This window comes from Doryrhamphus excisus, linkage group LG13, assembly GCF_037039965.1.
Source record: "Doryrhamphus excisus strain RoL-2023G ecotype Guam linkage group LG13, RoL_Dexc_Guam_v1.1, whole genome shotgun sequence".
Classification (NCBI taxonomy): Eukaryota; Metazoa; Chordata; class Actinopteri; order Syngnathiformes; family Syngnathidae; genus Doryrhamphus; species Doryrhamphus excisus.
Window position 1 is genome coordinate 15096443 of NC_136369.1, and position 15622 is coordinate 15112064.

General features: G+C 39.4%; 1 protein-coding gene across 1 annotated transcript in view; it reads right to left on the minus strand.

Moving 5' to 3' along the window:
- The window catches only part of nfatc3a (nuclear factor of activated T cells 3a), a 51235-nt gene that overhangs the window by 957 nt on the left and 34656 nt on the right, over nucleotides 1–15622 (minus strand). Inside the window, exon 9 of the mRNA XM_058088489.2 lies at nucleotides 13316–14392. Coding sequence (XP_057944472.2) covers nucleotides 13316–14392 — 1077 coding nt within the window. The remainder of the gene's footprint in view (nucleotides 1–13315; nucleotides 14393–15622) is intronic.

Sequence of the window (15622 nt, forward strand, 5' to 3'; positions counted from 1 at the left end):
CTTGGTGGAACACAAAAAAACACTTTTCACACACATTTTCAAACTTTTACAAATTCCAGCTTTCTCTAAACATTTTTCTCTTATGACTTTTTGTTGTAAGACTTCAAAGTTTTTACTCAAATGTGTGACTACCATAAATTCTGATATATAAGCCGCTACTTTTTCTTTTCTTTTTTCCTATCTCCTTTACGTCAGAAATACTACTAATTGTTTAAATACTAGTCGTGAGGTAACTATAGCACTTTTTTTTCACAAGCTATCCGTGCACTCACAACAAGCTTTTCAACCCATTTGTGGTTATATACGTACTGTATAACAATATAAAACTCACTGAACACTAAACTCATCACACAACAGCTTAATACTCAAAACGAATACCTGAGAAATATACAAAAAGCACCAGTACAAGTTTAAAATGAAAAAACATTCATCGGTGCTGCAATGACGTCAGCCTCCCTCTGGGCTCTGGGCTCCTCTGGTGGACAGAGGCAGCATTGCATCCCCATCCATTCATTTTCTATGCTGTTTATGCAATTATGTAATCTATTTTTACACAATATCTGGTAATATTCCATCTTTTTCTCTCGCAAATTTGTATTGCCTGTACTTGTAATTTTTGACTCAATTTTCATAATTTAATTGTAATAGGACATTCTTGTAATATTCCAACATTTTGGCATTTTTTTTGTCATAAAATTCCATCTTTCTTCTAATATTTTGACTTTATTTGCACAAAGAAAATGCAATAAATTGCCAAACTCAACTGCTCCGATTGGCATAAAGAGGTCACATGGTTCCACTGTTTTGTACTCTAGCCAAGTAACCAAATATGGTTCCTTGCCTGCTAAACATCACCCAGTCATATTTGCATTTCCTGTCTGCATACGTGGAGTGTTTGTCTTCTTTACACGTTGTACTGGATGTATGTTACGTCTGCGTACGGTGCAGCCGGACCGACCGGTTTGGTTCGCGAACACGTGTTGGAGGGACAGACCAAACACGACTTATCTGTCACGACTGTCCACGTGTGCAAACCTGTGAGGGAACCCACACATTCTTTTGGTGTCACACACACACACAAACAAGCGTTTCTGCGGAATGAGGAATACAACCCCACAAACGCCTGGACGCCGCACGTGCATGTGAAAACATGCAACGTATTTGTCGACTTGGCCTTTACAAAAAGAGACAATGACGGGCAGCAGTGAAGCATGATGAAAATGATAATGTGACAACAAATATCATGTCTGGGTGTTCAGACTTTTACCACCGAGAGCCACATATTGAAGGGCCATATGATATTTGGATACGGCCTTTGTCGTATCCATTTTTTTGGCCCAAATCATGACTTGACAATGCTGGACGTCTCTTTGGCTAAATCCTTGGTAGAAAGAACCATGCTCGTTATGACCCCCGGGGTCCAGTACAGGTTATGCCTTCTCTTGTCTTTTGGGGCTTTTGGAAAATATGACTTAGGCCATTATTTGACTAGGGTGAAGATATGCTAGCAAGTTATATATTTCAAAAAAAAAAATCGTGTTACGAAAAAAAAAATCGGGAAAGCGTGTTACTGATATGAACTTCAGTCGATGCTCTTTTTTTCACCCCGTATTTTGCTGTTTTTTTAATTTAATTAAATCTTTTTTCCAAAAACCATCATAAATTTTTTCTTTATTTTATTGTATCCTTATTTATTAATTGTTTAATTTATTTTAAAAAAATCTTTATTTTTTTCTTTTAATTTTGTTTATTTCTGTTTCTAAAATCATTGTGCATTTTTTCCTTATTTTATTTAAAACATTTTTTGTTTCTAAAAATCGTCATACATTTTTTAAAATTTTATTTTTATCTTTACTTGTAAAATCTTCATACTTTTTTTCTTTTATTTTCTTTTTTGGTTTTTATTTCTGTGTGTAAACATTTTCATACATTTTTTTAAATTAAATTTTTTTTTACTTGTTTCTTTCCAAAAATCTTCATGCATTTTTTCTTTATTTTATTTTTAGTTTGTTTTTTTAATTTCTGTTTCTAAAAAGTTAATTTTTTCTTTATTTCATTTTTTTTATTTTTAAATTTCGTTTTCCAAAAATCTTCATGCATTTTTTCTTTATTTTATTTTTAGTTTGTTTTTTTAATTTAATGTTTCTAAAAAGTTAATTTTTTCTTTATTTCATTTTTTTTTATTTTTAAATTTCTTTTTCCAAAAATCTTCATACATTTTGTTTTAAACATTATGACGTTATTCCCATAAGATTATAACTTTTCTCCAACCTAATTTTCCCCCAAAATATAACAATATTACATCTTTTCCCCAACCTAATTTTCCCAAAAATATAACCTTCTGTTTTGTTTCTCACAATATTACTTTAACTTTGAAAACATATTTTTCATTAATATTTAAACTTTCTGTGACTAAAATGTTATTTTTCCTGCTAATATTATGACACCCTTACAAATGAACAAATTAATGAATGCATAAAAATTATATCTATAATTATACAAAAATAGATGTATAAAACATACTAAATGTTGATACAAAAATTGCTAATCCGTACAAATGAATGATTATTATCATACAATTAAGAAATAATATAATTATTAAAATATACAAAGGATTAAGCAACATGGATGTACATATTACATTGAAATACATCAAAACGATGAGTTACTGCAATGCTCTAAGTCACATCAATCATTTGCCTGGTGTGTTTTTCACCTCCTTGTGCCTTTCTTGACGTGCACATGCTTCTTGTGTGTGGCCACCATCAGTCACATCATCCTGTTGGCGTGGGAGGCTCTTCCTTCCCCATGTCAACACGACCACACTCTCCGCTAACAACTGCTGAGCTAACAACGGTTGCTCCAGCTAACAACAACTTTCTTGCGTTGTACACGACGACGCTCCTAAATCACGTCAAGTGAATTAAAAGAGCATCGGAAGTTGCTTGTAATTAAAGAACAACATAGTGGATGGAAGTGATGAAAAAGGTCACGGGAGGTGGGGGGGGGGCAACAATTTGGTGTCTAAACAAAGGTGTGAGCCATGACACTGACATATGATTCACCCTGTGTTCTGATAAAAATGCTCCGTGACCACTTTTCCCCTGAACTGATGACATTTCTGTCTTAAAATGTAGAAATCTTAAAACCAAAAACATTGCAAAAATGGAAAAATTAGCACTAATTTTACAAGAATGAGGTCAAAATATTAAAAATAGAAAATGTTTGTATTTTTACGAGAATAATTTGATATGAGGAAAAAATAACATTTTAATAACAAAGTTGAAATATTGAAACATTGTGATGAGAAACATAACAAAGTTAGTTATGACAATAAAGTCAAAATTACCAGAAGAAAAAGAAGAACATTGAAATGGTTGTAAAATGGAAAAAAAACAAAGTCAAAATATCAAGAAGAAGAAGTCATATTTTAGGCTGCACGGCGGAGAGTGGTTAGCGTGCAAGCCATACAGCTAGGAGACCCAAGTTCAATTCCACCCTCGGCCATCTCTGTGTGGAGTTTGCATGTTCTCCCCGTGCATGCGTGGGTTTTCTCCGGGTACTCCGGTTTCCTCCCACATTCCAAAAACATGCTAGGTTAATTGGCGACTCCAAATTGTCCATAGGTATGAATGTGAGTGTGAATGGTTGTTTGTCTATATGTGCCCTGTGATTGGCTGGCGACCAGTCCAGGGTGTACCCCGCCTCTCGCCTGAAGGCAGCTGGGATAGGCTCCAGCATTCCCGCGACCCTCGTGAGGATAAGCGGTAGAAAATGAATGAATATTTTCATATTTTAAAGAAATATTGGAAATTTGGTAAAATGGTAAAAAAAAAAAAAAAGTAATAAAAGTCAAAATATAGGAAGTCGCAAAGCCCAAAGTTTGTATGAATAATAGTATGCTTTTTGACCTATATCACAAACCTGAAATGCATTTTTTCTTTAAATACACAGAACTTATATCCGTTTATTTTTCACTATATGGCCACCTGTGGAAAAAGTTTGGACACCCCTGCTCTCCAAGGTTTATAGTAATTAATTCAACTCATTGTTTGGATTTGCCCAATCTGACCAAATAGGAATAAAAAAACAATGGAAGCCGCTTAAGTCTACTTATTTTGACCCATAAGTGAAATTTAAAAAGTACCCAAAAGCAACATAACAACTATCTAGTTACACAGCAACTTCCTTCAATAGCTTCAAAATAAAATTGACACATAAAAGCAACACGTTTACCTTTAGAGGATCCCGTGTTTGCCCGTTTTAATTCTTAGGTAAAAGATGCTTAGCGACATTTGACACCACCAACAGAAATTTGAGATGAAAAAAAACCACAAGTGTAGCTGAGTTTCATTTACTGTTGCTTTGCTGTCTCACATTTACTGGTACAATGCACACAAAAATGCTTCCCCGTGTCTCGCTATGCCTCAGCCGGAGGGAGATCCTCTACAGATGACTGGCAGCGGGGGATGAGGGGGGGGGCCTCCCTGCATGTTAAATATACTATAAGAAAATACGCACCCACAGTTGCAGCTAAGGTCAACTACTTAAGACTTCAGATAAGAGAATCAAGAATCACGACGTTCCAAAAAAGGTGATTGAATCATCAGTGACCAGACGTAATATTTGCTATGCTTTACAGATGAGTTACTATACATTGCGACGTTACAATTCGAGTACAGCCTTTCTGGTTGGACGGTCAGGTTTATTTTTAACCAAACATCTCACAAACTGGGGGAAAAGTGCACCATCTTTGCTGATGTATCTTTTGACCCCTTCCTGATGTCTTTTTTATATATTGTTTTGCATGTTTGTCACACTTAAATATTAAACTGTTAGTGAATGGCAACACAAAATGCAGTTTTTAATTTACACTTTGTATTACAGTAAACCTCGGATATATCGGACTCGGATATATTGGAAATTCGCTCACAACGGACAGATAAAAAGGAACCAATTTTTCTGTAATGCATTTCCAATAAAAATTCATTGCATATATCGGATTTTTTTATAACGGATTTCGCCCATTTCGGACAAAATCTCCAGTCCCGTTCCAATGCATTTCCATTAAATTTCCCTCGTATATATCGGATGGCCGCATCGTGGCGCTCCGATTCGCCGAATCGTGACAGGCCGCTATAAGACGTCATTTGCAGCGTTGCCTGCGCGTCCAGGTATATTGGAAACATAGTCAAGGAAGTGCCTTTTTATAACGGATAAAATCCGATTTACGCATATACCGGATATAAATCCGATACATGCGTAAAACTGACATTTTCCGGTATACGCATATAACGGATTTCGCTTATATCGGACAAAACCAGTGGGAACAATTGAATCCAATATATCCGAGGTTTACTGTATTAAGGGAGAAACAAATCCAAACCTAAACTTTATAACTGGACTACTCTTATAAGCAACAACTGCAATCAAGCGTTTGTGATAAACTTGCAATGAGTCTCTTACAGAGCTGTGGAGGAATATCGGCCCACTCATCTTTGCTGAATTGTTGTCATTCAGCCAAATTGAAGGTTTTTCCAGTATGAAACGCCTTTTTTAAGGTCATGCCACAGCATATCAATAGGATTCAGGTCAGGACTTGGACTAGGTCACTCCAAAGTTTGCATTTTGTATATCTTCAGCCATTCAGAGGTGGACTTGCTGGTTTGTCTTGAGTCATTGTCCTGCTGCAGAACCCAAGTTTGTTTTGAGGTCCCAAAAAGATGGCTGAACATATTCCTTTAGGATTTTTTGGCAGAAGAATTCATGGTTCTTTTTCTGTTCTTTTTCTGAAATGTGGCGTGACTTTCACGCCAAATGTAATGGGAACTTTTATCTCGTCAGACCAGTTTTTTCACAAAAGTCTTGGGTATCATCAAGATGTTGCTGCATGGCCATGCAAGCCATTTTTGCCCATTGTCGTTCTTATGGTGGAGTCATGAACTGACCTTAACTACGGCAAGTGAGGCCTTTAGTTCTTTGGATGTTGTTGTGGGGTCTTTTGTGACCTTTTGGATGAGTCCAAAAGGCCGCGCTCTTGGGGTCATTTTGGTTGGCCCGCCATTCCTGGGAAGGTTCACTACTGTTCCATGATTTCGCCATTTGTGGATAATGTCCTTCATAGTGGTTTATGGGAGTCCCAACGCTTTTAATAATTAAAAAGTTTCATTTAAAAACTGCATTTTGTGTTAGGTTGTCATTAAGTAAGATGCAAAAAAGAAATCAGAAAGGAGCAAAAAACTTTAATTTAATATATTTAAGCTTTCTTGGATTTCTGTTTTGGCAGTGTACCAACAAGTGTAATAAACAATGAAAACCTAATACAGATACAATCAATACATGTAAGCAGCCACCACCTTAAAACAGTTAATTGTTGTTTTTGCATTACTCCCAACAGCTAATAATAGCATGTCATCTTTTGACGAGGTGTCCCCTTTCCAACAAAGGCTAAAAACCATCCTTGCATCTTCTCACGTTGGCAGCATTGCAACTAGGTGACTCACTACAAACTGTTTTTGACACCTTCCACACATTGCACACATTCTATACGTTTCTGATGCTTTAGGAGATATACAAACGTCACATCCTCACACCTCGCTTTCGGGCTTCGAGGAACTACAGCGATGGAGAACAACAGTAAACAACGTGTTTGGTCTTTGGAAAACGATGTGATGTCAAACTCGGGTATGGTTTGAATTTAGTGCATGCGTGTTCATCAAGACTGTTCCATCCTCCTCCTGTCTGGAGGATGACCGGCACGGCTTTTCTTGTTTTCACAATCTCGGCCAAGCATTTCCTTCTGTGAGATCTTCATGGTATGGAAAGATGACACACAACATCCCATTTCCACTTCACTCAAGAGGAAAAGAACAGCGAATGTTTGTCATTGGCTTTAATGAATGGCGGCTGTATGGAAACATATTTTTCTCATTTCCATGCTTTTCATGGCAGACAATCATGAATTCGGCTTTATGAATCCATTACTGAATGACAAGAGGTCCACACGCATGTAAACTAAGTCTTTCTGACAGTCTGTCTCAAGCAGGAATAACTCAAAAATGTCTTTAATTTAATCGATCTCAGACTTTCAAAAACAACTAACACTGTAATGTGTATTTGTTATATGACAAACATTATAGAGATACACAAACTGTATAAAGGGTCCCTATTATACATTTCCTATTTTTTAGACTATAAAAAGTTCTACTCTACTGTGGCAGCCAAAAAGTATTTTTTCATATGTTAGAATTGCGTATTTTCTTGAGTATTTTTTTTGTTTTCGGTGCAGCTAAAGACCAACGTTGCTAATTTTTCATAGTTACAGCATTTATAACCTGTTTACAAGCTTCTAAATATGTTTTTTTTAAATATTATTAGACATGAAATACCACCCATATAATCACCTTTCCGCTTGTATTACCAAATATAGTAGACATAATAAAAGTAAATAAGCCATTTAAGTCATAAATAAGACTCAAGCTCATGTGTGTTGCTATAAATGTATTGTGGGGCGATGGACAGGAATTGGCATCAAGGGGTCAGAGTTGATTTTTAACTCGGTTTGAGTTACGGCCGCAAGAGTAGCTCGAGTTTTTATTGGGGATTATTGTAGCAGTTGGGAGATAATTCAAACCTGCAATAAAAGCCTGTTCTGACGATTGAGTGTTGTGCGTCTCACCGAACATTACAGTACCAAGACCAGTGTGGAGTTTAACCATTTTATGCTTGGAGAAAATACATAAAAATTGCTTAAATGAATAATAGGGCTTATTTAACCGCGAGACAGCATTATTTATTACTATATTTTTGAATACTGTGAGAGATTGAAGCAAAATCTTAAGTTGAAGTGCAAGAGATTACTATATACGTATGTCACAATAATCGTTATACAAAATGTTCATCTCTCAATTTTAATTAATTGCCTTTATTCTGGCAATTTTACCTTTTACTACTTTTCAAAACCCTGCAGACACCGTGAATTGTTTGAATATGTGAGTTTAGAATTTGAAGTACAGTAAAGTCTCGTTATATCGATATCGGTTAAAACAAATGACTACTTATTACGATACTATTTTCATTTCCCGGCAAATTCCTAGTCTTTTATGATATAATTAGCTCTGTTAGTACGATACACGGTTATTATGATAATCCGGTTACTACGATGCCCTTTTCATCTCCCGCCAGCCAATTTGGTCTGCTTATATCGATACAAAAGCAGCTTAAATCAATCTTTGCTTAAGGATTTCAATACCAAAAAAGAACACGGCGAACGGCTGCTTCCAGTCAACTTTATTTTTCACACTTCCACCACCAGAGTGCAGCACACACAGCGGAAAACACCCGTCCCTCGCGCCTACCCCTCCGGGTGGCAACACCTTCCCTATCGATAGTTCCGGGGTGAATTATGTCCCGGTAACCGGTAATCACTACAGCGTAAGTTTATTTTTATTTACTGTAGTACAAAATTTATTGTAGTACAAAAGCATGCTAGATACGCAATCCATGAACTCAAGGAGAAAATTACATGCCATATCAAAGATCCGCCCACATTTAATGCAGTTCGGCGCAGGATCGGATATATGGATAGTCCGGTTATATCGGTATTTTTTCCAACTCCCGAGAATATCGATATAACGAGACTTTACTGTAGTTCTATAACCCCAGTACTTGAGTCCACACTTTCACATTCATGTTCTGTTTTGATGATGACAGCCACAGGTACAGTCTGTACGGGTGACACTAGTATGTCAATACTGTCTGTGTCCTCTTATGCAGTTCGAAGCAGTTGTGCAACTCACTAGTACTAGCACAGTACTTGTTTGATTTTATCGACAAAGACTGCATAATTTCTTTGTGACAGGAAGCCCAGTCTTCTTTGAGTGCATCCATTTGATACTTGGAGTTGTTCCAGTGTCGCTGTACTTCATTATGTGTGTGTACGTATAATGAAGACGTGGAAATGTAGAAAAGAGCAACCGCACTTCTGATGCTGAGTACTTTCCAGATTGAATGTCTCGGCTGTGTTGAACCTGCTGCGGGTTTGGACGCTGAGTTTGTCCATCCATCTGTCTGTCAGTCTGTCTTCCTACCACCCGTGTCTCAAGCTTAGTGTGACACACACATAACTCGAAATAGGAATTAGAATGGATGGATAGATTGATAAGAATGTGTTGATTCATGGCATGTTGAAGCAAAATGGATTTCACTGCTTAGCTGTAACCAGCAGCGTTGGTTCAGTCTCAACAACATGAGCTGTGGGAAATTGCTATGACACAACAACCCCAGGCTGCATTATTTAGCTCAGTTCAATAACGGCACAGAAAAAAAAAGACATCAGAACATTTGCCATTCTCCATTAAAAATGTAACTGACAATTGTATCCGGAAAAAAAAAAAAAACTTCTTTCCATTTCAGATTATTAAGAAAGGGATATTTTGAAATGTGTCTTTTTAATAGAATAAATAAATAAATTCATTTTCTCCGTATTGATCTGGTTGAACAACATAAAATAGATAGACACAAAGCCACAAGCATCCCTCTGTCTCGCTCTCTCTTACACACACAACAGTGTGCGTCACTGGGGCCATCTGCTTGCTAACCAGGGCATTTTTTTTTTGTTTTTCTACAGACAATTCCCTCCACACTGAGGTTATTCTGTGATACGATTGCTGCTGCTTTTATTGTGGATGGTATTATTCAGCATCCTTTACCTCACAGGGATAAATAACACAGGACTAAAATAAAAACAAAAATAAATTCAAGGTATCTGCGGAGTCTTAAAGAGGATCTATTATGCTCTTTTTTCGACCCCTTGTTTTGAGTTGTGGTCTCCTGTAGAGCAGCTACACACAATAACCTGAACTGAAAACATTTTGGATTTAGCAGAATCTGCACTTATTCCAGCTGTATTTCCTTTCATTTGTGCTTCTTGCCAAAACCTAGTCCGCTGTGATTGGTCACATGCCCGAAGTACTTCCTAACTATGAACCATATAAGGAAGTCCGCCCTTCTGGCAACATTAATGATCAGACATTGCTTTACATTACATTACCTTAACACTCCATGGAGTGGAGCATGTCTGACATGCTAGAGAGAAAACAAGCTTTCCTCCCGTTTTGTGTGGAAGTGGTAGGTTTTTGGTTTCTTACTTTGCCCGGCTTCCCCACTATACTTTTAGAATGTCTATATTTAGATTAAATACATTTAGTGACTGTGTCTTATCTCTCTGCAGTGATCTCACAGCTGGCACATAACAGTTGCGTAATGCGGTGTAAACAAAGAATAACAGGAGTGTAAAGATGACTATAGGGGTGTTATTTCATGTCTATAGGGCTCTAATACTGTATTGTACTGTACTGTACTGTACTGTAAAACAGTATTTAGAAAGTCAAACACGTTTTCTATGCTCTAAGAAAATATTCAGTTTATTAAAGGCATAGTTCAGATATTCTGACATTAAGTTGTATGACATGCCCATCAGTGTAGTGCATCAACGGTGACCCTATATTGTACCAAGAGTTCTGGTCAGATTTCAGTGATGAGGAACGTAGTTCCGGTTAGTTTGTGGGGCCATTTAAGTAAACATTTTGGCTTCTCAAAAAAATATACGTTCAAAACAGTAATACATTTGCAAAACAGTAATACATTTGCATCTAAAAAATGTCTTTTTGAAAAAAGATCAGACCTCACAGACTTCAGACCTCCCTATTAATATCTCTAACAACTTCTTACAGTACTACTGTCATGTGTTATTTCCCGCTAGAATATCCCTAACTAAAAATTTGACCAGGAAATAAATGTTTTTGGGCTTAACTGATGCCACAAGCATTAGCCGTAGGCCAACACTTTTTAAGTTTATTAAAAGAACACAAAAAAAGCATAATTAGGGGTATTTTTTGGCTTGTTTTGCATTTTGGAGCACGAAAAAGTATTTAAAAATAACTTGGAAGTTTCTGAAAACTGTGGAACTGTGAACTGATTATGTGATGCACTTAATTGTAATCTGATGCATGTTCAAATGAAATTAAACCATTACCATTTAACCATTACCAAAACAACTGTTATTTTCCATGCACATTCCGGTGCGTGTATGATTATGTCACCTTCAAGTAACACTGCCAACTAGTGGTCTGGCATGCATATTGCAGCATCATTCTTGCAGGTCTGTGTGACCAAACATTTTGAGAATGTCAGCCGTAGGTGAAAGTCTTGTTTTTACCAGGTTGTTGTCACATAAACATAACCAATAATCCATGACTAACATCAAGAAAGCATCACATACAGTAAGCACCTGCATGATATGATAAAACTAATACTTCAGTCTGCACCCATGCAGTTCTGTCTGTCAGTGAGTATGTGCTAGTTAGTGAGTGTGAGCAGTGACCTCTTAAAAACACAGAGCTGGGCCAGGCTCCATGTCGCTACTTCAAAACATGGCCTACAGAGCTGGGCTGGCACACAAACACTATTTTTAGCCACAGGCTCAAAGGGAGAGCTCAGATTCCCAGCTGAACTGTGTCACTCTCAAAACTTTTTTTTGTGAAAAGAGTGCAGCCTACAAATGTACTTCTGTCACAGTTTTATGACAGAAAACGCCTGAAGTTCACATTTAAACAATGGCGTGTGCAGCTGCATAAATCCAACACCCTGATGAACCCCAGCGGATTTTCACACATGACTTATTGACAAGTGCCCCTGTGTTAATTAGGCTGACCCTTGCTAGCACACAATGTAACACCTCCCTTTTCAGCCTCACTGGGCTATTTATTAACTCTCGACCTGTCCGGTCCTGATCTGAATATGGCAGCCCAAGCCCTGAGTGGCAGGTAAGAGGCTGTTTGGAAATGCATACTTCAGATATTGAAAAAAAAAAAAGCTATACACTGACACACACTCACAACATCATTTAGTGACGGTCTCTACCAAGTAGCACTGCAGACCAGACACCTGCAAAGTTGCACAAAAGCATTATTTTGCACGACGTCATGTGAGACTCACTTCTCACTTCATTGATAGGATGAACTTACTGTCATGATAAGCATACAACCAATAAAGGAACTCACTGCATTGTGGTATGGTGGTACAAGCATCCATGCTGCTCAGTTCAATATGGGGCAACAAAAAAAAAATCAGGTTTAATCATCAGCTGTGTTTAGATGTCATGTGAAAAGACTCAACTCCTAGGCACAGGCAGTAATCCTCTTTGCACTTCCCCACACATCGGCCCATTATGTGTCACACAATTTATTGTTTTTAAGTTATATACAGTGCTTAACTTCATTTTACACTTGTATGACAGTTACAAATATTAAATGTCAATGTTATTTCCAATGGGATGGATTGTTTCAATGAATGAATAGGACTGTGTCATCTGTTTGCTAACTAACTAACTAACCAAGAAAACATCTCAACACCACCAAAGACCCAACAGTATCTGCATCTTCAATCTGATCACCCCCATGTGTATGTAACACCTAATGTACAGTCCCCACTTACTCCTCAGTAGACACACTGACAGATGAAATGCTACCACTGTAATCAAGCACCGAGGATCCAGCGAATAGCCAGAAAACCAGCTGCTGATCAGTATTAGCTTACTTCACGGGATATGGATTTGTGTTGCATACCACATGTTGTAACTGAATCCCGGTATGGTGTCTTGTTTTCGACATGCGTGCTCACGATAATCTTCCTTAAAGAAAAGCAGGCAGCATCCATCCATCCATCCATCCATCCATCCATCCATCTTCTATGATTACTGAATATAGCCCAGCCAGCTTTTGTAGTGTTGTCAATAAAATTTAGAAGGGTAAACTTGAGGTACTGGTATTGACTGCATTGTATGTCTGACCAACCTTTAATGGCAGAGGGCAATAAAGACAAACCATGGACAATGAGTCATGTTTACGATTGGAACCTCCATGGTCAAATACGACCATATTTCCAATCATGTACATAGACAATAAATACAGTACAGTACAGTACATGGAGAAACATGTGTACTGTTTTATACTACATTATATATTACATACTGGATAGATTTCTTCTCTTTGCCATCACTCATACCTTTCTGTGGCGGCATCACAAACACCAATGCCAAAGAAAAAGCTAAACACTTGTGGAGATAATCCCGTTTCTATTCAAAGAAAATAGAAACGGTCTCTTGATGTCATGCCCGACTGCGTAGCAATTACATTTTGGCAAGGTATATTTTTTACCCAACATTTTGGATCAAAGATGTTGACTTTAGGCGGCATTTGAATTCACAGACGTTCTACTGTACCACGGTGTGATAAATATAATTTGGATATCTTACCGTCATCCAGCGTGATGTCTTGCAGGCCTATAGAGCGGAAGGTGGGCTCTCTGTCTTCTGGTTCCTGTTTGATGTTCAACCTCTCCCCCTCCGAGGTAAAGGGCCCCTGGGGACTCAGGGGGTGAACCAAAGGTCCAGCAGCAGTTGGGGACAAGCTGGCCATGACTGGGCTCGCAGCCTGAGGAGAAGGCTGTCCTGAATGCGGATACTGCATGGGACCCAGGGGGCTGCTACCTGATGTTGGGGAAGAGGAGGTGGGAGACTGGTAGGGCAGCGAGTGAAGCTGAGGGGACGAAGGTCCAGAGTGGGGAGATGGGATCATATGTGGAGGAGGGGCGGAGGAAGGCGTGGGGCAGGAGGCTGAGCGTTGACTTACTGGGTGGTAGCCCATGGCTCTCTGCAGCTGTAGCGGGTGGCCACTAGGGGAGGGCACCTGGGTGGGATTCGGGGAGTGGTGGTAGCCTCCGAGGCTGTGGAGATGTTGGGACGAGGGGGCAAGGAGGGGTTGCTGGCTCTGTGGAGAACCCACAATGGAGGTGGCGGCTGAAGATGCAGGTGTCGACGGGGAAGAGCAAGGGGACGAGTACACCATCCCCATGCCCATGGGGTGGGATGGCACACTGGGGTTCTGCTGAAAGGGCATCCTCTCATAGCTCTGAGGTGACAGGCTGGGTTGGCCATTGAAGGACAGGCTGTGAGCATGACTCTGGCCAAGCTGCACGGGCTGGTACGAGGGCCGGGAGGCGGAGGCAGGAAGGGGCACAGGTGAGGAGCTCGGATGGAACGTCATGTGGCAGTCTGTGGGGGGGTGGTGCAAACTGCGGCCCTGGAGGTGAGGCAGGTGCTGGAAGGACGGGGAGCCCAGGGAGGGGCAGGGAGCCTGCAGGGGGAGCAGGACAGGTCCGGAGCTTGAGCCCAGGCCATGTGGGGAGGTGGACAGAAGGTTATCCGATGGGTGGCCCTGATCAGGAGAAGGCAGCTGAGCGCGCACCAGACTGGCAGCGTGTGTAAGGGGCATGGACATGGGGGACACAGCGGGAAGGTCCAATTCGTCTCGATGCTCCTGTTTCACCATTACTAGAGACGGGGATGAATAAAGATGGAGGACATAAGAGTGACAGAAGGAGAGACAAAATAAAAGCCATCAACTGATTGCAATTAGAGAAGTAAAAAAAACAAATTGACATTACTTTTGTTTTGTCAGTGTGTAATTCCCAATCTGGCGTCCAGTCTGGCTCAGCAAACATATGCTGTCAATCTCTTGGTAACATCATGTGAAATGCTGAATGCCTCCCGGCACGCATCAGACCAACAATACAACAAACGAGTTCATTGATCACGCCCTGGACTCACCCCATCATGCCTCTCGGATGGAGAGACTAGGAGCACAATCTACAAGCTACAATGTGGACTGCAAATATAAACAACATAAATCTGTAACAAAACTGGAAAAGAGCATTTCTTCCCTTTTTTTCGTATCGATGTGGGATACTGATACCTCACGTATTTACTCATAATTTCACCTTAATGATAGCAGCAGGGGACTCTGCAGCTGAGCCCACAAGACAGGAACCATGAAAGATTAGAATCCCCCCCCCAAGCCCTCAAACACACACACATACACAAACAAATACAGCAGGTGGTGTCTGCGGTGCCTCTGATGGTGTCAGCAAACCAGCTTTTACAAACAAACAAGGCCTGTGTTACTCCACTCTGCTGTCATTAGCTGCCCCGATCTGTCAAAGGCAACGGGAGCAGGAACGGCCTTGGCCGAGTGGGCGTGCTTGCAAACAGAAACACTGGCTGGGTGAAGAGGCAGTGTTGCATATATAAACACACACACGGAAACACAGATTGTGTTGTAAAAATGAACCTGGACTCAATATTTGTAATGTTTTTGTTCATTAGTACATGTATATGAACATGTATTTTAAAAGGTTAATATAATATAATGACTATATTTAGACAAAAAGACAGCCAGGAGTTTAAGGTTTTTCCAAAATAAACAGCGTCACTGTTACACTACACCACTTTTTTCCAGAGGATTGTCAAAATGGGGCAAGTGATGCAATAGCCCGCTGTCAATAAACTTACTGTGTGATAATTACTGTGGGAGATGTAAGTGCAACAGGAAGCAACACACACACACACAAACACAAGAGAATGCCTCATCTCATTGCAAAAATGCCTGCCATGACTTGCAGAAAAATGATCTAAAAGCAGCAACATTGCAAAATAGAAGCGCGCGACCTCTAATAATAACAATACATTCCACCAACAAGGTAACCAAAATTGTGAGTACAATGG